This window comes from Serinus canaria, chromosome 14, assembly GCF_022539315.1.
Source record: "Serinus canaria isolate serCan28SL12 chromosome 14, serCan2020, whole genome shotgun sequence".
Lineage (NCBI taxonomy): Eukaryota > Metazoa > Chordata > Aves > Passeriformes > Fringillidae > Serinus > Serinus canaria.
In genome coordinates, this window is record NC_066328.1 from 1299212 (window position 1) to 1320938 (window position 21727).

The following is a 21727-nucleotide window of genomic DNA, read 5'->3' on the forward strand; positions in this document are numbered from 1 at the left end:
AGCAGGCATGTCCTGAATATGAGAGCTGCTGGTAGTGCCCTCTGGTTTGGAGGAGTGGCTCCTTTTTCCCTCCTCTGTGGACACACACTCAGAGCATTTGTTGGTGATCCCCATCTGCTCCACAGCCACAGCTGCTCTTTGCATGGAGGCTTAGGAAGGGAGATGGACCAGATGGACCCCAGAGATCCCTTCCAACCTCAACCAGTCAGTGATTCTTGAAAGGTGCAAAATAAACTCTCTCAGCACACCCAAATCCACAAAGGCTGCTGATCAAACCCAGGGATCTGTGCCTGCCCCACCCCAGCTCTGTCCTATTGAGACTGCCAGACCTCCCAGGGCCAATGCCCAGCCTGGGATCTGATGACAGAACACAGAAGCAGTTGATCACCAGGTGATTCCCTGCAGTCACCTGATGCTTTACCAGGAACTTTTTTTCCAAGAATCTCATTTCTCTGGGCTTTGCTTTTCCCAACAAGAAGCACACAGAATCATTTAATTGGGAAAAGCCCCCTAAGTACATCGAGCCCAGCCACTGCCCCCACAGTACCAAGACCACCAGTGATCCATGTCCCCAAGTGCCACATCCACATGCTTTTTGAACACTTCCAGTGATGGTGACTCCACCACTGCCCTGGGCAGCCCGTTCCAATGCCTGACCACCTTTTCTGTGAAGAATTTTTTCACCAGCATGCACCCTGAACCTCCCCTGGCACAACTTGAGGCTGTTTTCTCTTGTCCTGTCCCTGTTCCCTGAGAGCAGAGCCCAACCCTCATCTAGCTACACTCTCCTGTCAGGGAGCTGTGGAGAGCCAGAAAACCTCCCTGAGCCTTCTTTTCTCCAGACTAAGCACTGTCCTGGTGTCCTCCAGACACTTCTGCTTGTACTGCACTCAGAGCTGAAGTGCCACAGGAGGAGGCTGAAGGAGCAGCACAGAGCCACATTCCTCCCCACAGCTCCCTGCCACACTTCCATATCCATATGCCAGAGTTCAGATATTAAAATCTCCACCAGCCTCAAAACAACTCAGAGCCCGCAGAAAAGGCCTCTGTGATGCTGCCCAGCAGTTCTGACTTGCTGCTGCTCCTGTGTTTAAGCCAAGGGCTCACAAACAGGACACTCAGGCTTGCCCAGAGATTGTCCCCAGAAGTGAGAGGTGTTTCTGGGGGGCATAGGGTGGCACAGCAAGTGCCCTGCCACCACCTGCCAACAACAAAAGCAGGTTCCCTCACTTCCTCTAAAGCAGGGAGATTTATATTTTTTAGAATATCATAATAATAAAATAAAAGAATAATAAAAGAGTGTGTTCCTCCCTTCACAGTCCTTGAGACCCAGGGGTATTTCATTCTACAAAGGCTTTTATAGAAAAACACAAATCCTTTGCAGAATGCTGCAGGAAAGCCCAGAAAATTAATATCCTCTGGAAGAGAAGGGAGTTGAGAGAGCTTCAGCAAAAGTGCCTCTGCCCAAAGTGAGTAGTAGGCAGAGGCACTTAGGTCAGCTGCACAGACCTTGAAACCCTTTCCCCAAAAGCCTCTCCTAAGAGCAAAATCCAGAAGTTCTCAGTACTCAACAGGACCCTCTTCATGAATCCTGGGAGTGAGGAAAAGGTGAACAGGAACATTCCCTTAAATCTCATCAGGAAACAGTTCAGAGCCCAAATTCCCTCCTAACCCCTTGCAATGTGGAAGGATGCACCTCAGAGAGGTGCCACCATCCCTTCCAGCAGCAGGTGGAAACCACTATGATCCCACAGCTCCCAAACCATCCCACAGGGCAGCCACTGCAATGGAGCCACGTCCTGCTGCCAGCACCAAGCCTGTGGCACTGCCCCTTTCCTGCTCCCAGCTCCAGGAAGGGTCTGGCACGTTGGGAGCTTGGCCACAATGGATCACCAGGCTCAGCTGAACCCTCCCACCCAACAACAGCCCAGGCCAAGCACCTTCAAGCACATGAGCAAGACTGAGCCCAAGGGCACTTGTAGCTGAGCCAGAATTTGTCTGGCTGCACACAGCCACCAGGGGTGAATTTAAACCAAACATCTTTGCCCTAAGCAGAGATTTCTGCAATCAGACCCCTCCAAGAGGCACCTCCAGTCTTTCAAGACCTGGTACCTCCAGTCTTTCAATAGCTTTTCCTCCTGGCATGCTGGGAAATGGACAGACTCCTTTTTAAATACTGACACACAGAAAGAGACTGTGCAGCCCTGTCCAGAAAAGACCAGGAACTCCAATCTGGTTGTCACAAGTCTGATTCTTCTACCACTAAGGCCCCTTTTCTACTCCCTCTTGTCTCCTTGTCTTCAGCAGACATGGAATTCCACACCATCAGCCTCACCCAGGCAACAGAAGTGAAGCCTCCTCCCAGGTTCTAAATTGTTGAAAGCCAAACAGCACTGCTTTCTCCCCTTATTCCAATCCCACCAAAAGGGATGACTCCCCCAACTCCCCCATCAAGTACAGACCAAAGTCACTCACTAAGTATTTGTGTCCCTGTTTTTCTGCCAAGGAAGGTTTGTGTTCATCCCTGAGAGAGCTCAGAGCAGCTTGGCTCTGTGCTGCTCCACAGCAGCCAAAGCTTTATCAGCTTTGAAGGTGGCTGCAGGCAGGGACAGAAAATCAGCAGGAAAAGTAAAGTCTATCCCAGAACTCCTGCCCAGCCTCAAATTGACTCGCCAGCACTCCACTTCCTTCCTACACGACATGACTCCGGGGACGAGGACATGCACAGACAGGATACCTACCCTGACATGTTCTATTGACTTACTTAATTTTTTAAAGGAATGTATTTACTGTTCCTCTCTGGAAACCACTCACCCGCTGCTCCTGGGCCCTGCTGCTCCCGGGGAGGGCGGCCCTTTGATGCCTGGCAGCCTGGCTGATCTCAGCAGGGCTTTTGAACCCACTTCCATCACCACTGCCTGCAGCGAGCTCTTCCCACGCAACTCGCTGCTCAGTGAATCACAGCCCCTGATCTTCCCGTCTCCAGAAGCCACGCCACACTGAGTGGGGATGAGCTCTGGGGAATAAGGAATTATCACAAAAGCCACTCCTGTCCCCACAGGACACCGGCGTTATCTGCGCCAAGACTGGCAGTTCCTGTTCTTGCCCCAACATCTGCTCCACCACCAAGGCTGGCTCTTCAGGAAATTTATTTCCACATGTCAAGATATCAGTTCCTCAAACTACAGACTTGGAGTCATACGCAGCTTCAGCTACCACACACGAGGCTGCAGAGACACTGCCTTTTTTAGTGCCCAGGGCCAGGTGTACACAGGAAGCTCCTAAATTCCAGCTGTGGCTGTGCACAGCCATACCAGGGAGTTCATCTGTGAGCTGGGACACCTTCCCAGCTCCTCAAGGCAACAGAGGGATAACCAGCAGTCCAGAAAGGATAATCCTGCAGGAAGGACCCAGTTCTGTTTGCAGAATCCCTCTAAACCAGAGGGGACAAACCCACACAGCACAGATCACAGAGTAGAGCTGTGGACCAGCCACACAGTTTGGCACACACAGCAACAGAATTTGGGAACTGCACAAAATATCTTTTTTAAAGGTACTCAAGTCTGTGCTAGAGAGTAAAGACAACAACTTATTGGTTTCACACTGTTCCCAGCTCAACAGGAAGACACAAGAGAGGACCAGAAAGGAGCAAGCCTGACATTGCTGGGAGGCTCTAGAGTCATGCACCAGAGCTCAGGAAGCACATCCTGGGCCTTGAAGCAGCAGAAGGCAGGAAAACAAGGACTGCACCACAGATACTGCACCAACATCACAGCAAACATATCCAGGGGAAAGCCAGGACAGCTCAGGGACACTCAGCAAGCAGCTATTCCTCAATGACCAGCAGCTCCAGACTCAGGCAGGTATGGACACCCATCCAGGCTGGAGTCCACACAAAGCAGGCATTAGGCAAAGGCGCAAATGTTATCAGCACAAAACATAGCAGCCTCTGTAGCCAAGCCCCCAGGCAGAGGGGTGTTGGATGCTTTTTGATAAATCTCTCAACCTGTCAGAGACTGAATGCAGGACACCAACCCCCCAAAACAAGAGAAACTCCTCACTGCAAGTGGCTGATGCGGAAGGGGCAGAGGCAACAGCTCAGAGACACATTGAGGTGGGATAGGAATTGAGGGCTGGAAAAACTAATTTGTTTTTAAGAGTAATTCTTTTTTGGTGTGTTTCATTCCTGTGGATCTGTTACTCAAAAGCATTTCACTGCTTTTGCATGAAAACAGCTCCTCTGGCTCTTCTAAGTTCAGAAACTCTTGCAACTTAGTGCCACCCAACCTGGAGACACAATCCTCCACCTGTGACTCTACAGCGTGGTTGGGAGGCCAGAAAGAAAAGGAGCCACGAGAACATGGCAAACAAGGAACTGAGATCCCATTCCCAGGCAGCCACCTTGACAATTTAGGTGAGGGAGGAAGAGCTGGGATGACGCCTGCAGTCCATTCTGCAGGAGACATCAGCCCCCCTGTGTAAAGCCAGGGTCTGGCATCACTCATATAGGTGGGAATTTGGCTCTGGCTTCCCGAGGAACTGAACTGAGCCTCTGAATGCAGGGACCCAACACTCGGTAGGATGCAAAGCAACTGGTGTCGCAAAGGCAGCGGCGGAGCTGAAGCCGAGAGGTGAGCAGTGAGCAGGGAGCAGGCTCCTTCCCCTCGTCCTTACCTGCGCAGCCGGTGCTGGAAGTGCTGCTGCTGCCGCGTTATTAGGGCACTTTCCCACACGGGGCCGCCGGGGCTGCTCCTATACCAGCCCACGGCCGGGTGCCCCGGGTAGGGCGAGCTACTGAAGCCATGGTCCGACTCCGTCTCTGCGGCCAGCGATGAGGCAGAACTCCCCATGGCTCCCCCCTGCCCAGGCCACGCCGAGATTGAGCCTAGGTTAGGTCCGAGCCAGTGACATGGGCAGCTCGGGTGGAACGGGCGAGGCGCTGCGGCATGGGCTGCTGCAAAGATCCCAGCACAAAGGAAGGTCGGTTCTGATCATCAGAGTCGGAAAAAAAAACAAAACAACAAACAAACACAGAGAAAGGGGAAAAAAAGGAAAGAAAAAGAGAGAAAGATAAGGTACGATTTCAGCAACAACCCTCCAGTTTTAAAGCCTATCAATGTATGCTCTGATCAGGGTCCCCATCCCAGAGCTCACTGAGAAGGGAAGGGCTGTGTCACTGAATCCAGTTTTTGCCGCTGGAGATGGGGAGTGTGGGGGCTCTAGAAAAGGCTCCCCCCAAGTTAAGCACCAGGAACTCCCAGGCACAGGGAAGCACTGACTGACGGAGGGAAGCACAGCAGAACCCAGCACAAAGCCCTTCACACATAGGAAAGAAGCAGAAAAAGAGACAAGCCAGGCCCACCTGGAGCCCAAACCTGCAGCCCTTGGGGACCACACACACCAGGTTAGTCTGGGCTCTGACTGGCACACCAGTTCTAATTACTCAGCTACAAGGACTGGATGGTTTGTGTGCTTACATGTAAAATAAAATATTCCTCTTTTCCTGTTTCCCACTAACATCCTAGTAGGACTGGAACTGGACAGACTGGAGATCTGCACAAGTATTTTCTGTGACTATTAACTTTCAGCCCAAGGTAAGTTTTAGCTGATCCTGAGCACATCCCTACCCACAGAAGCAGGTCTGGGGCTTTGCTTCTCCTTTTCTCCCTCTCTCTTTCCTACTTTCTGGCATTTATTTTTCAAGCATTCTCACAATTAAACTCCAGAAACATTTCATGTCCTCTGTATTAAAAGAAGTTTAAACACACACGTCTCTCCTTCAAGTGAAAAGGCAGGACAATCTGGATGCATGTCAGCAGCAATGGATCAAGGTAACATTTAACAGAGCAAAAAAGAAGAAACAAGGAAGATGGAAAAATTAGCACAGCTGAGCTTATTCAATTACCCACCAGGATTTAAGGAGATGAATGAACCACAGAAAGACCTTTGCAAAGAAACTACTTTTGCTGTAAAAAGGCTGAGACGAGGAGTCCTAAAATACAGCTTTTCAATCCTAGGATTGATCTAAGGGATCAAGAAAGGCCTTGATAGATAATAGACTCCCAAAAGGACCAGCTCAAGGAACAGGTGCAATTTTTTTACAAGCTCAATACCAGAATGTGCCTGCATTAGGTCATTAACTGGAGAATGTTAACTGCTCAGTCATGGTCTCTAAAGCCTGCAAAGCTTGGATGAACCAAACAAACCTGAAGAAAGCTCAAGAACACAGTTATCCCTACGTCCTCCTTGTTTTAATTGGGCTGCCTCCCTGCTGTGTATCAGCCCCACTCCCCACCATCCCCACTACCCAACAGTGAGGTTTCACTGATTTCTGCACATCCACCCAAAGTGGATCTCTGGCACATCCTCCCTCATTTCCTGCTATTCAAGCAGGTAATTTGTAACAAATCTGATTTTCTGGCTAAATGAAAGCCACACGACATGAGGGGAAGAGCACTTCCAAATACTACCATCAGCTCAGTCTATCTGGAGACATCAGCCATCCCACCCCTGTGGTGTCTCTGGCTCCTCTGCCCCATCCCAGCAGCAAAGGCACAGACACCTATTCGAAGAACAAACTGTCTCTTACCTCAAAACCTCAGCTTCTATCAAGTTAATATAGGTAAGTAAAGGCAAGATGGGGAGAACAGCCCCTCAATGCAGGCTGAGCCAAACAGAGGAAGGATGCCCAGGCATCAGTAGCCGTTTTCCCCCTTGAGTTGGGTTAAATTGCTACATAAAGCAATTCCACAGCCTAGTTCAAGATCACTTTCTCAAGCTGGTAAAGCAGAACCCTTGGCTTCCTCCTGCTGCCCATGGAAATGCCAGTTTTAGCTCATCCCAAGAGGAGACAGACGTGCCTGCTGCCCGCATCACTGCCAGCTCCCACCGTGGTGCCGCTCTCCCCGCCCGTTTCCTCCAGGAGCCAGAACGGGCAGCTCTGCTCTGCAGGGAGGGGAAAGGCTGGGAGCCCTGCTTCAGAACCTGCAGTAAAACCCCACGCTGGGTGGAGTGGGGAGAGGAAGGGAGCTATAAATAGGTGGAGGATAACCTAGCTAAGTCGGAGTGATCTCCGAGACTGTCTGGTCTAACTGGGCTGCTTGGCTGCGAGTGCTGTGTGAAATCGGATTTCTCCCGGCAGAGCAGTAAATCCTTCTCCTCAGGGTCATCCTCATGCCAGGTGAGAGCAGCCAATGAATGATATTGAAGGGAGAGCGTTACCCAAAGGTGGGGAGAGGGGGAACCAGTCTGAGAACAGGAGTGGCAGCAGCGTTACAGCCCAATGCAAAGCACGTATGTGCTCACCACGCTGAGCCCCGAAACGCCTTTGGCCAACACTAAGCAAATAAGGTGCCTCCAAGAAGCCAAGGTGAGAATGGAAATTGCACCCCAAAAAGGGAAGGGGTCAATTAAAGAAGAGGAAAGCCACTCTGGAAGCACTCAGCCTTATTTTTGAGGAATTTCTGCCGCAGGACAGGGAGTTGCTCCAGGAGATGACCTGCAGGCACATGGCTGAATAGGGGAGGCTTCAGTCACCAAAAGGGAACAAACTGCCAAGAGGTCCTCTGTCTTGGCAGGAGGAACCAGGATTTTTCCTCTAATTAACAAAGCACTGCTTCCACGTATCTAATCTGGAGAGGAAGCAACAATGTGAACAGATTGAAGTGTCTTGAGAAGGGTGGATCTCACTCATGGAAATTAACAGTTAAGCACCTTAGCAAGATGCTGAGTTTGGATTTTGGTTTTCTGCTCCTTGCAGCTGCAATAATTATCAGGTTTAAACTGATGCTGGGTAACTGCCCCCAAATTATCACTTCCAAAATGAAACCAGGTTTGATCTCGCCAGCCCCAAGCCCACTCACAGCTGCTTACCCTGATCTGTGGTACATGATGTAGACCCTCCCTCAAATTCTCCACCAGACCCTGGGCAGCAGGCATGTACAGAGTGTGCAGGACAGCAAAGCTGTCCCATGGAGCTCCTCCTGCTGCCAGGACAGCAAAGCAGCTGCCTGGATGCTTCCACATAACCTTATTCCTCCACACTAGGGAGCAGTGCTGACCCTCTGGGCCCCAGCTCTCGTGTCACAGCGGAGCAGGCAGGAAGGGTGGGGATCTACCCAACCCCCTTTCCTTCCCTCCAGTTTCAAAGTATGTCTTGGCTCTGAAGAGAGCAGGGGGAAAAAAAAAAAAAGGAACTAGCCCATGTGTTTCAATGCATCTAGGAAGTTGCAGGATTAACTTTTCCTAGCATCAGCCCCAAGCTCTTCGCTTTGGCACGCAGCAGGAAGAAGAGACAGAGGTCCCTGGAGCTGCTGCAGCCACTAAGGAAACCAGGGAGGCAGACTCACCCCAGCTTGTCCCACGTGCAGCAGCTCCTCTTGGTGATGGGATACCCCCAGACTCCTTTTCCTAGTAATTTATTGATCCACGTGGCACGAGCCAGCTTTGCTCCTGCTTAAATTTTCCAGCCTCTCTTGGTTCCCAGCCTTGGAAACTCAGGGACAAGACTCTGTCACTTCATTAATTCCTCCACTCCCCTAGCCTATAAATCAAGTCAATTCTGAGCTACTCCCTTACTCCAGGGAAGATCTAGGAATGAAAATACTATCAGACATACTGAGCTCCAGACAGCTCTGGTCTGAGGTGAGGGCCAGCAGCTGGCCCAGGAGAAGGCTCACCATGTACCTGAGGAAAACACATCCCTCAAAGCTGTGCCCAGAGAAAGCTTCAGGAGATTTTCTTCTAAGACTGAAGCTGAAGTACCAGCCCTTCTCCTCCCTCTGCTGCACGAGCTCCTCTGCCTGGGGGCTGACTAAGATCCACAGAATGTCCTGAGTTGGAAGGGACCCATAAGGATCCAACTCCTGGCCCTGCACAGACACCCCAACAATCCCACCCTGTGCCTGAGAGCATTGTCCAAACACTCCTTGAGCTCTGGCAGCCTAGGGGCCATGACCATTCCCTGGGGATCCAGATGTGCTGGGACCTGATACCACCACAACCAGCAAAGGAGGAGCTCTCTGCCTTCAGCCCCATGTCAGCTGCTGCTGGCAGGGAGAAGCCAGGGCTCCTGAAGAGCTCTCACTGTCCAGTGCCCACACACAGCCCTGGAGGAGCAGCCTCCTCCCTGGGGACTGCAGGATGTGACTCACACCCTTAAACACCAGGAGCTCAGGGACAGCAGGAGGAGCTGGGGCTGAGTGGGACCATCGAGCTGGAGAAGAGCACTTCAGACATCCTGGAGGAATGGCCAACCCTTGGTCTCCCACCAGTCCTGCCACCATGCACAGCAGATCTCTCCTGAAGGAGGCACGTGCTCAGGGAGGCCAGGGCAAGCAGGGAATGGTGTGCAGGGCTGGAAGGTGCATAGCATGAGATGAGGCAGCCTAAGGAGGTTATAAAGTGCCATAGCAGGTTGGGATAGCTAAGAATGCAGAGGGGAGTGTCTGATGGTGTTATGCTAGCCAAGGAAGGGAAAGGAGCTCAAGCACTTGTGTGATCTAGCCAGCCCCCAGCTCCAGGCAGGGTGGCAGGACTTGAGGATGTGCAAAACCAGGCACCAGCAGCAAGAAGAGCATGGCTGGAATTCACCAGGCTGAGATGACTCTGAGGAAGGAACCCCAGGAGAGGAAGGAAAAAATCCTCTTTTTCCACAAGGCAGCAGGGGGAAGAGCAGACAAGCAACAAGACACCCACCTCAGGCAGGCACAGCACTGAAACCCAAGCTGCAAACGCCGACCCAACGAGAGCTCCACGGCTCAAGTGCAGCAGGAGCAGGCGAGCTGGAACACTCTGTGCTGAGCAGGTGTCCTGAACACAGCTGGGGACAAGACAAAGTTTTGCTGTTCTTTCTCCCTGCCCTCATCTGCCAAGCCAGCCCAAGTGCTGCAGTCCTGGCAGGAAATGAAGGTGTCAGCAAATTCCAATTCCTTGCAAAGCTTCTAACAGGGAGGAGTGGGAAGGCACCTCCAAGGACAGACTGAGGCAGGGGTACAGCTGGAGGAATGGGACAGTGGTTGGCACATTCAGCTGGGATGGGGGAGGCTTTTCCAGCCCTTGTGCTCCACACAGAGCTCCCCAGGGCTCTGTGACTCAAAAAGCTCTGCCTTACCTGCCACGGCCAAGGAGTCTTGAGGTGTGCAAGGCTCGAGGATGACAGGCAGTGTGCAAGCACTGCAGATGGGAGGACACAGAAAAGGGAGAGAAGGGTGAAACTCACCCACCCAAATGCTTGTTCTGGGCCAGAGGGCTGAGGGAAGAGAGTCAGATAGTCTGGCCTTGCAGGAAACTAAGGGGACAAGAAGCTTTAAGTGAGCTGTTTTCCAGGTCTTGGTGCGAAGTGAGACCAGTACATCACTTGCAGAAATACCCCTAGCTGAAGTGAACTGTCTGGAAGCAGATTTCCAGATGGGCTATTAATGAGGTAACAAGATAATTGAACCTGGAGTCCCAGACCAGCACACAACAGGATCTCACACTCCATGCTACAGAGTTCAGAACAGCAGTACAAGTCTCTGGCCACAGACACCAACGTGCAAAGGTGAGCTTGAGGGTCTTTACCTTCTTTCAGCTACTTTGAAACTAGTTCTGGCCCAACTTCAGCCCAGAAGAAACTCATACACAGCAGCTGAATTGGGCTAAGCTGGATTTAATGCACAGCACTGACTCTTTGTAAGTATGCAGGCGGAGGAAGAGGTGTTTGAAGTGTGAAGTGAAAGACTGACACAGAAAGCAGATGTATTGCAGAGCCATCCTGGCCACACAGCAACCACCATCCAAGTCTGAACAAAGTTTCCTCTTCTCCCTCACACTGGACACTGTAAACCAGTGACAGTTAATCCAGGGAGCTACTGGAAATCTATCCTGGTCACTTTGAGAGAGGGGATTACACAGATCTGAAAGGGCAATCAGCATCTTAACCACAAGCTGGAGGGAGAAAAAGAGGAGAAGCAGGAAAGATTTTTCAAAATAAGAGTTAACTTCAAACCACATCTCCACTGACAACTGCAAAGCAGTTTCTGAACAGCGTGAAAATGGCAACAAGGGCACTGCTGCAGAAGGGTCTGAGTGCACATACGTTTAAGAAAACCCACACAACAAAATCCCTTGAAGCCCAGGGCTCTATTAAGTCAATTAACACTGCTCCATTGAAGTGCAGTGAGCCGCATGTGTCCCGCAATTGGCGGCCAATTGTGGGGACTCCGGAGCTCAGCACAGCGTGGGTGGGCTGGCAGGGCCCTCCCAGCACCGGCATCGAGGAAATGCCACAGGGACACTCGCAGGGTTAGGAACAAAACAACACAAGCCACAGCATCCAGTCCCGGGAAGCTTTACCAGCAGATCTCATTTCCAGATCTTTTCCTCCCGGTGTTTATAATCCTAGCAGCAGAGTTCTGCCATCCTACTCAGCTCACAGGCTGTCCCAGCTACAAAAGATGTCAGGCTGAAAAATCACCTCGACAGACTGCCTGCTGAGACCAGTTGCATTATAAAAACAGGAAGCTCTTGCCTGCCTGCTCCCAATATGCTCTGGATTGAATGGGAAGGAGCATACGCAGGGATGCTTTGCAAGAAGAGCGCACACATGGGACTCTTGCCAGGAAAAATGCATCTTGAGTAACACATGTGCTCTTAGTTTCCTCTTTTTTCTGAAAGGTTTAACTACACTCTGAGCTACCCAGCAGCAATAAACCACTTTTTTCCCCTCTTTCTCACTTATAGCAGAGTGTTGCTTGGTAAACAGCAGATCTTCCTGTCTGAGGCTGTGCCAGCCTGTGATGAACAGAACTGTTGTTATTGCACATTCACAGCTAGAGATAAACATGAATAAGAGCCACGAGTAAGAGCCAGGCACTGGTTTTTCAATACACTGCTTTAGCAGCTTCACCTTGATTCAAATGTTTGTGACATCGCTCCCTCCTGAAGGGGCAAGGTGGCACAAGTAGCAAGGACAAACATTAAAAAAGAAAAGACAGAAATGACAGCAGCACATAAAGTGCTCTTCTGTAGTTGCTAACATTCACAAACTGTGCAGCTCACAGCTCCACCTGCACTTGAAACACTCAAAAGCACAACAAGGAAACAAATGGGCCCAGCCAAACCAAGCTGCCCAAATGGGAAAACAAAACAGCCTTCAGCACATTTCTCAGGACAAATCTCCAACCAGAGCCAGAACTGCTGCAGGATATAAAGGTTACAGAGAACCAGGGAAGGAAAAAAATTGTGCAAGTCATCATCTCATCTGCAAGCTAACACTCTGCAATGACACAGGCACAGCAAACCAACCCAGGAAAAGTGGACACTGGAAGTTGAGGAGGGTTTCTAACCTTTCCAAGAGCAGACCTCTGGACCAGCTGCTCCAGAAGCACTGGAGAAAAAAGCACAGCATGAGTTCCAATAATTAGTTCCTGGACAAGTTCATGACCTGCATGACGTGACTGCCCATCTTCAGCAGCATGGAACTGGACTTGATGACCCATGAAGTTCCATCCCCCCAATCACTCAGCAACCCAAATTCATAGAAACCCAGACATAGCACAGACACAAGGTCATTCCCAAAAGGACAGCAGGGATTGTATCTTCAGATCATGCTAAGTTGACAGATAAGCAGATGAAGGGCTGGCCAGTGCAGAAGGGAGGGGAAGAGAATTGCAGCAAGAAACAGTCTCACAGCCAGTGAAAACTCAAGGCACAGACTTGGAAAGCAAAGCCTGAGAGGCAGGAGGTGGAGATGTCCCCTGAGCACACTGTCCCCAGATACTTCACTCACAGCTTTAATTCCAACACAGGTTAGACAGACAGTAAATACATCATTTGCCCAAGACACATCCAGTTGCATCCCTTCCTAGTGATAGCTCCAGTCCTCACTGCAGTGCCCTGCCCAAGCCACACCGGCAGCAGCACCTGGCTGTCTCCTTCTGCCATTTTAATGCAATTTGGCCTTCCCTGGCTTTCATCAGGCACCACGTCCCAATTTCCACCCAACTGGCCTAGATTTAAGCCAACACATCTCTAGCCGTGCCTCAGGCAAGCGCAGAGGTGGAAGAAGCCTGTCAGACAGTGGTGCCATTTGGCATTTCCATCACAAACAACCAAGAGATAAAAGCACAATAATTGCTGAGAGCTGCACAAGAGGCCCTGCTTTCCTCAGGAGCACAGGGAACTGGGAGAAAACAGGGAGGTGGGACAGACTCAGGGGGCAGAGAGGAAGTTTCTCATCTAGAATCAGAATCACACAACGGTTTGGAGGGAACCTTAAAGCCCATCTCCTACCACCCCCTGCCACTTTCCACTATCCCAGGCTGCTTCAAGTTCCATCCAACCTGGCCTTGATCACTTCCAGGAATGGAGCAGCCACAGCTTCTCTGAGCAACAGGGAAGCACAGTTCAGCACAATCATTTAATAAGAAAGCACCCACATTACTGCTCACCACCTCTTCACCTCCAGATGACACCTGAAAACACATAAATCCTTCTACACACTGATGTGGCAGCCATGCCATTGCTTCTGTTAGGAGATCATGCTGTATTGAAATTACAGGTGTGGAATGACACCTGGCACAAGGAAGTGATACAAACAAAACAATGCCTGAGACCACCACAACCCTCCCCTCTCCTCACCAGAGCAGTTTTACTGGCTCACTGTCTCCATCACAAGTGGCTCCTCTTCAGCTATACCAGTACAGCTGGAATTGTAGGATGTGTTCAATTACACACACCTTAAGCAACATTTTCTGGGAACAATCATTTGAACAAACACAATGGTCACACGAGGAAAAGGCTCTACTCTGAGAAGACTGAAACACAATGCAGATGGTTTGAGTAATGGTGGAGTAAAGCCAGCCAGCCACGAGAGGTACCTCCAACATGAGGAGGGAGCTGAGCTTTAACCAAGGGCTGCTGGCTGCATCCTGAACCAAAAGGGCAGATGGAGAGGAGATCATGTTACCGGAGCCACTCCCACATGCCTTGTGAGACACATCCACAGGCCTGAGCCTTGCATGGGGCTGCAGACCCCCAGGCTCCCTCCAGCAGGCTTTGCCTGCTAAGACACGGCAAGGTCAGGCAACAGGAACAAGGGCAGAAGCTTTTGGAATACATTCCAAGGCTGCATCAAAACAGATCCAAGCTCAGGAATGCCACCTCATCCCTCCCAGCCACGAGAAGAAGCCGGGGTAGAGATCTGATGGAGATCTGACCAACACCTGCCTGGTGACAGTCACCACTCACCACTCAAACACCAGAGTGCTCATGGCCCAGCTTCACTGACCAAAGCCACGAGAGGTTCCTGCAGACCTTCTGCTGTGGCTGGGCATCAACAACACATAGAGATTCCAGCTAGTCCATAAACAACCAGCCAGGCCAGATGGGCCACCACAGCAAGCACCAGCAGTCCATCTGATTAACCCAAAGCCTCAACCTGGATGAGGCCACGTCAACCTGCATCACTTGAATCCAAGGAAACACCATCACACACTGCAAATGTATCCTGATGGTCAGACTGGCTTCCCAGCACCTTGTCCTGCCTCCAGGCTCTGAATACCCAGGCTGAGAGCAGCCCAGCCACACAAGGCACAACAGTCACCACTCTGTCCCAGTGGGCTGGGAACTGCCACAGCTCTGTGGTTACTGCAGGCAAACCTATGTAGAGTTTCTTCATTTATTGCCCTGCCCTTGCACTGCCTCAAACACACCCTGGGACAGACATGTAGATTAAGATTGTGAGGTGCTGGAAGATCCCACAATTTCTCTTCCACTTTCACAGTTCCTTCTTCACCATGAGGAAACCAGAGGACATTGGTATTCCCACCCATTTAAGCACGTAGCCTTCACACAGCCAGCACAGAAACACTGAGAGGAGGAATTCAAACAAGGAAGAAAGACAAGAACGAGAGGCATGAGAGACACGAAGCAGGGTAACTGTGCTCACAAACCAGAGCAGAGAAGGTCTCCTTCCTTCCAGCCCCTCCCAGCCCAGCCCAGTGCCAGCTGAGTCAGAAAAGCCTCTCACCCAACACAATTCCTGCTTGGCAGGTCCAGTGCCAGTCGCTGTAGGGTCAGCCTGGTGTCCCACTGCTGGCACCTGCAGAGTGGCCTGGCTGGAGAAGCATGCTAGAAGGTCCCTGCACCGAGAACTGGGAGCACACCAAGCCTGGAAGGAGCAGCTGCTGTCCCAAGCTGCTGGACAGAGTGAAAAAAGGCATGTAAGAATAGATGACTGCTGAGACTCCAGGCCCATCAGCATAGCACCAGCAGAGACAACTAACCTCACATTTTTGGTCCCTCAATCAGCATCCCCTTGAACTCCAGCCTGCAGAGCTTCCCACGACATCCAGCTGGAGCTTGGTCCCCCCTGGAGGCAGCTTTTGGGTCAGCTCAGAGTCTTCACTTGTGCTCTCAGAACCTTCGGCTTTACAGTTCTGTGCCCACCGCTGGCCTTTCTCCCTGCCGGCAGCTGCTGCTCAGCATCCTGGTGGGAGCTGTCATCAGAGCAGGGAATGGCACACCTGGGGAGTACAGCAGGATGGGGCACAGCAGGATCACATGGAGGAGGACTCTGGACAGCTCTTGACAATTAACAACAGGGCAGGATGTCCCGAGGGGCCGGATGGGAACGCAGCGATGTCTGGCGGGGCACACTGCCTGAATGTTCAAATACAGAAACAGATGTTAATTACTGTGCATAGCCAGGACATCATTACCAGCTACATCTCCCGGAGATTCTGAAGTACAAATTCCTCTGATTATGCCAAACATGCCCATCCCACCCCCAGAAGCCATGACGTTTGAGTAGTTGCCTCGGCACACCTCCCTCCTCTGAGATATTTCCCCTTCCTCCTTCATAATCTCTGCTCTCAAAACAACCTGTTTTAATGAAATTCCTGCTTTGGGGAAGTGCTGTCTCCTTTGGGACGGGCTTTTAGCAAATGGAGGCAACAAGAACCCTTGTCCATAAGTGTCTGGCTCTCCAGCACACTCTCACTTCCTCTAGTTTAGGTTGGGGAGGGAGGACAAAAATAAGGATTCAGCTGGCACCATGTGATCAGTGAGTCTCTTTAGCAGCATAGCAGAGCAAGGGACCCCATTCTGCCCCCTCACCTTGCTCACCATCCCCACAGCCACACCATCAGATGCAGTGTGATACCCCTTGGGTAGGTGATGGTGAATTCACAAAGATCTCTTCTCTTCCAGCACCCCCCAGCACTGACAATGCCAAGCAGTGGGGAGAAGGTGCCCTGTGGTGAACACCTGGACGGGTGCTGGTAACAGAACCAGAGCAGCAGAGGGAGGGTGTACAGAATGGGCCAGGAACACCACTCAGGACCAGTAATAAGTAAAAAAGGGACTGATTCAGGAACCCTTCAGGCTCAAAAGGGCCACCCTGATCCTTTTAGCCCAAGGGTCTGTGCAGCTACACAGGGATTTCCAAGCCCACAGTCCCTCCAAGGCAATCACTGAGCTGCTCCCACACTGAAAGGCAGGAGATTCAGGAGAGCTAATGAGGCAGTGAGACCAACACCAGAAGACAGCACCCCCCAAGTGCCACACCACATCAGTATCCTTGCACATTCCACGGGATAGGAAGGGAAAGCACTCAGCACTCAGCAGCTCAGCACAGACCTGCTAGCCAGGGCTGGAATTCCAAGGACTTCCCGAGCTCTGCCTGCTGGCCAGAGTCTGCAGGAAGCAGACTGACAAGGGGCAAGCTGGAGAGCAAGACCTTGACCACATGCAGCCTCTGTGGGTTGTGGATGGCCACAGCAGAGGACAGAGCTCAGCACACAAAGACCCTGGTGCTGTGCTCCCACTTCTATGGACCAGCACAAACACAGGGGATTTGCTGCCAGCAAAGTTGTCCATGAGTAACTTTCTCTGCAAACCTTTTTGTTACAGGAGCAGAAGGACAAGTTGGGAAGCTGCCTGTGATATCCTCAGTAAACTGAAATCACCTGGGCTGGGACTGGGAACCAGATGCTGAAGGGGAAACTTTGGTGCCAATGGAAGCATCACATTGCAAATGTGATGAAATGCAAATGGGCAGCATCACTGGAGGAGGACAACAGCTTTTTGTAAGGTCTTGGTCTCTATTCCACCAAACTGAGAATGCACTGATAACCCTGAGGTCTGGCAAGGGCTGCTCATGCCAGGGTTGGGGCATGAGCAGCCCTTGGTGTCAGTCCCCTGACACAGGGTCACTGCCACCATCCCTGATGCTGAGCCTGCTCAGGCCCACAGCATTTCCTACAAAAGGGGCAGCACTGCAGGAAGAGAAAAGCTCTTTCTTTTTTTATGAACACTCATTAGAGTTTACACCGTTGGCAAAGTGTGGAGGCACGCATTTGTGGAGGAACAGAGATATGGTTCCAACGCTGGTTTTAATGTGCAAGCCTAAAGACTCGGCTTCAGTTTTTAGAAATCAAACTTGATCATCTCAAGCTGGCAAAAATAGCCCCATGTTCCCTTGAGTTATTTTCTTTTCAAATAGGGTACAGCACAATAGGAAATATCAGCAGTTATGTATTCAACCTCCAGAAACCCAACGGGCCAATTCCAGCAACCCACGGCAGCTTTCCAATCCTCCCTGATCTATTTGCTGGAGTTACTCTGAAAAGCAGGCTGCCCCCGAGCCATTCAGCAAACTCCATGTCCCGCTAATTACATCAATATAAATGTATTATCTTGGCTGTCAAACACGGCTGCCTGAACAGGACAAGGCTCTGCCATGGAAATGCAGGAAAACAATTGCTCTTTCTGCTGGTGACACATTTCTCTGGATCCTATTTCCTTGCCAGGGCTCCCCCTTCTCCCTTCTGCCCAGGCACCAGGGCACCAGCGCTCTTTTCTTCCAGAGCAAGAGGAAATGGCACACAAAAACCTCCTCATCCTTTGAGCAACTGAACACGAACAAATTTTGGGAACACCAACGGCATTTCCTCTTAGCCAGCCTGAGAGCTGCCAGCACACGGGGAAGGAAGCTGTGAAGGCAAGAGTTAAATGTTTCTCGTGAGCAGGCAGCAGATCTTCTGCCTCTTGGCTTCCTCAGCTGCCATGGCTAAATGCAAGGCAAGTGTCAACACTCCAAACAGCAAATGTGACAGAAATTTGGAGCAGCCTGCTCCTCCCTGCCCAGCCTGGTGACTGTGGCCTGGAGAGGAGGGAGCCTCACAGGAAGGCTCCAGCAGCAAGGCTGAGGCGAACACAGGCAGATGCAGAGGAGCAGGGAGGCAGCTCACATCGCTCCAGAGTGGGATTATGACGGAAAATGAGGAGGAAGCCACTGACTCACCTGTCCCACCTGCATAAGCAGCTTTCCCACCAAAGGCTGCACTGAGTGTGACCTTGATGAGACCCCCCCAAGTTCCAGCAAAACAGGGGCTCATAAGGTTCTCCCCAGCACTGGGCACTGGGAAAGAGCCATGGTGGCAGGACACTGAGCTAACACACACTGTACAAATCTGCCTCCTCTGACTGCAGGCAGCCATAGTTCCTCACTCCAACTTCCCTCTGCTTCATAAAAATCCTCACTTGGAGAAATGCCACAGGGTCTGGTCCTTCCCAGACCCCTCTGTTCATAGGAAGGGTCAGAACAAAACCAAAAAAAACCAGGCCTGGATTCAGATGAAACGGAAAGACGGGAGGAAAACAGCATTTCTCCACCTAGGAGCAGATGATGTTTCCAGCAGCAGGGATCAACACAACTACGGGCACACGACACAGGCTGAGTCTCTCTCTGGATCTCACATGCAACCAGCGCAAACTTGGAAAGCTCCCACAAAACCTCAGGGACAGAAGAGAGCAGCATGTTTTCCACAAGTTAAAGCCAACTGCTCTCAGCTGGCTGAGGGAACACCAGGGCCGTGGCCACCTCCCTCTGCAAAGCGGAATTCCAAGCAAAGATAAAGGGTGCCCAGAGCAAAGATAAGGGGGGAGCAAGCAGGAGAGTGAGGGGTAATCAGTGCATCTGCTGAGGGCATCCAGGCTCCTCCGTGGGGTCACCCAGCCCTTCCACCACCACGAGACAGCTCCAAGTCTGGGCACTACGCCTGACCTTTTTTACGTGCAACTTTAGCACTTTTGAGTTGTTTTCCAAGATTTATTCTGATTCAGGAGACACTGTACCTGGCCCACGCCTCCAGTTCTCTTATGCACCAAGTCAACAGGCTGGAGGAGGCTGCTCTCCCTCCTGCCAAAGCAATCGGGCCTTGCAAACCCAGCCAGTCACATCAGACCTTCAAAGGGCTCTCCAGCCATTCCACCCCTCCCAGGAAGGGAGCAATGTTGGGTCTTGCCTTCTGCCTTCAACTCTTAAAGCCTTGGACACAAACAGAAGCTGATGCAACTTGAAATGAGTTCATATCCCCACACACATAAAATCAGGGTAATTTGAATCATGCCTTGGACAGGTTATGCTCAGACAGCTCAGCCCTGCTCTGGTGCACTTAGGGGCACAAGCCAGACTGTTCAGCAGGATCTCAAAAAATATCCAGACAAAAGCCACCAGCAGACTCTCAGAGTCACAGGCAAGCAATCTGTCACCACAGGTCTGCTCCAGTTTAGGGAAGAGCACAGCCCTGAAGCACAAGTCCCTCCGAGTCTCAGGTGACAACATACAAAGCGTGGCAAGATCTCTGCATTCAGAGCCACAGTCTGGGATATGCACCCCTCACCTCCACCTTGGCTCCCTCCAAACACATCTCAGTCTCCAACAGCTCTTGACCCACCCACAGCAGTGCAGCACTGTCCTGCACCAGTGCCCCAGGCCACGTGCAGCCAGCAATTTCCACATAGCCTTCTGTCCAACCATGGGAACCCACCCAGTCGCATCCTGGGCCTGCGGGCCTATGGAGAGCCAAGCTCCACTGAGATTCCCAGCTTGGAGGAAACCGTATGACATTTCAAACACAACGTTCACATTATCCCATCTCCTCTTACAGGCCCACGGATGATCACCCTGAACAGTTGTTTCCTGGTGCTTGGGGGGATGTACCCCTAGGAGCAGGGAGAGGAGAGAGCTCTGGAAATGGAGAGGCTGGCAAGTACAGAGCTTTTTCCACCCTCTAAGACTCCTGCATCCAGGACCTGGAGGTTGAGATGCCTCAACTGCAGCTGAGCTGACATGCAGCAAAATCCAGGGGTCTTGATGAGACACTGGGACCCAAGAGCCTTAGGATGTTCAAGACCCAAGGATAATAGCCAGTCAACTGACTCTAAAGGGCAAACTCGCAGAGGCTTGAGAACCTCTTCATAAAGCCCTGCTCAGCCCCAGCATGGGTGTCTAAGCTGGAGGTGAGAGTGAAGAACTGCAGGACAGGCAGCCCGGGGTCCTGGGGGCTCTGCCGGGCTCCAGCCGGAGCCAGCACTCGGCGGTGCCCCAAGCGGGGCTCCCCTGCCCGCGGCAGGAGCCGGGAGCTGCGATCTCATCGCGCCGGGCGTGGGGAGAAGGCAGGTCAGGCACTACAGCCTAAGGCGGGCAATCACGGAGCCTCCCCGTCCCCCCCGGCTGCTACACGACCCTCAAGCCCGTTAAAACCCCTGCGGCCGTGCGGCCGGGCCGGGGCGCGAGCGGGACCCCCGCAGCCTCCGGGTCTCTCCAAAGCCCCAGGCAAGGCACCCCGGCTGCCGCACAGCCCCGAGCCGGGACCCCGGCACTGCCCGCCCCCCGAGCCGCTCGGCCTCCGGCCCCCGCGCAGGCCCACCGGCAACAGGTGGTGCGGGGCGGCCCGGGGGCGGCCGGGCCCAGCCGGCGCCTCCGGCCGGGAGAGCCCCGGGCGACCCCCAGCGCAGGCAGGAGCCGCGGCCCGCGGGGCTGCGGCGGGAGGCCCCGGGCGGCCGGCTCGTCCCCGCTGCCTTCCCCCGCGCCCCTGTCGCCGCTCACCTGGGGGGTGGAGGCGCCGCGCTGCCGCTCCGTTCCCCCGGCCCCGCGCGTTCCCCCGGGCGGAGCAGCTCGCACCCGCTCCGGCCGCCCCGCCGGCCCTTCCTCCCGCCCGCTCGAGCCCCGCGCCCGCCCTACGCCGCCGCCGTGGCGCAGCGCCCCGTCCCGGCCGCGGGCGTGCGGCGCGGAGACAGCGCAGGGACCGTCGTGAATAGCGCGGCGGGACTACGAGCCCCGAGGGGCGCCGCGCGCAGGAAGCGGAAAGCGGCGGCCCAGCGGGGCACCGGGAGCGGCGGTTCGGGGCCGGGGCAGGCCCGGCGGAGCCCCGGGCAGCGGCGGTGGTTCGGGCCCGAGGGACCGGCGAGCTCCGGGCGCGCGGAGGGCGCGGGCCGCAGCGGCCGGTGAGGGGCGGCGGGCGCTGTGAGGTGGGCGAGGACTACGACTCCCAGCGTGCCTTGCAGCCCGTGGGAGAGCGCCGACCCCCGGCCGGGGGTCGCAGCGCAGGCGGCGCTGGCCTCGGGTGCTGTGGGACCTGCCCGGGCTGAGGGTCCCGGAGGGTCCCGAGGGCTATTGGCATGCTCTGGGGATCCCGTGTCTCCGTTCGTCCGGGGCCGCGGTTTGGGAATGGCGGGTGCGTGAGCCTGAGCCCTCACACAGAGGCTCCGTGCGCCCCTGAGCGTCCCCGGCGCTCCCCGGGAAGGCGCCGCCGTAAGGGGATGGTGGATCCGGGCGTTCCCTGTGCGGATCTGAGCCCGCGGCTGAGCCAACCTGGGCAGAAGCCGCTCGTAATTACAGCTTTAATGACTTGGCGGCACATGAAGCGAAGGTGGGGCCGGCTGGGATCTGCTCGGCGCT

The 21727-nt window shown here is 53.1% G+C and overlaps 1 protein-coding gene across 7 annotated transcripts in view; it reads right to left on the minus strand.

Annotated features, from left to right (window-relative positions):
- The window catches only part of CAPN15 (calpain 15), a 56129-nt gene extending 35106 nt beyond the window's left edge, over window positions 1-21023 (minus strand). For 2 of the 7 annotated variants that reach the window (XM_050980143.1, XM_050980147.1), the window contains exons 1-4: window positions 20876-21023; window positions 15267-15642; window positions 15011-15177; window positions 4675-4987 (exon numbers count right to left, since the gene is read on the minus strand). In XM_050980143.1, the coding sequence (XP_050836100.1) occupies window positions 4675-4850 (176 nt within the window). In that variant the 5' untranslated portion in view covers window positions 4851-4987; window positions 15011-15177; window positions 15267-15642; window positions 20876-21023. Of the gene's footprint in view, window positions 1-4674; window positions 4988-9696; window positions 9821-15010; window positions 15181-15266; window positions 15643-20875 lie in introns of all 7 variants that reach the window. The other 5 variants (XM_050980145.1, XM_050980144.1, XM_050980146.1 and 2 more) reach the window with 5 other exon arrangements.
- Between the last annotated feature and the right edge of the window lie 704 nt (window positions 21024-21727).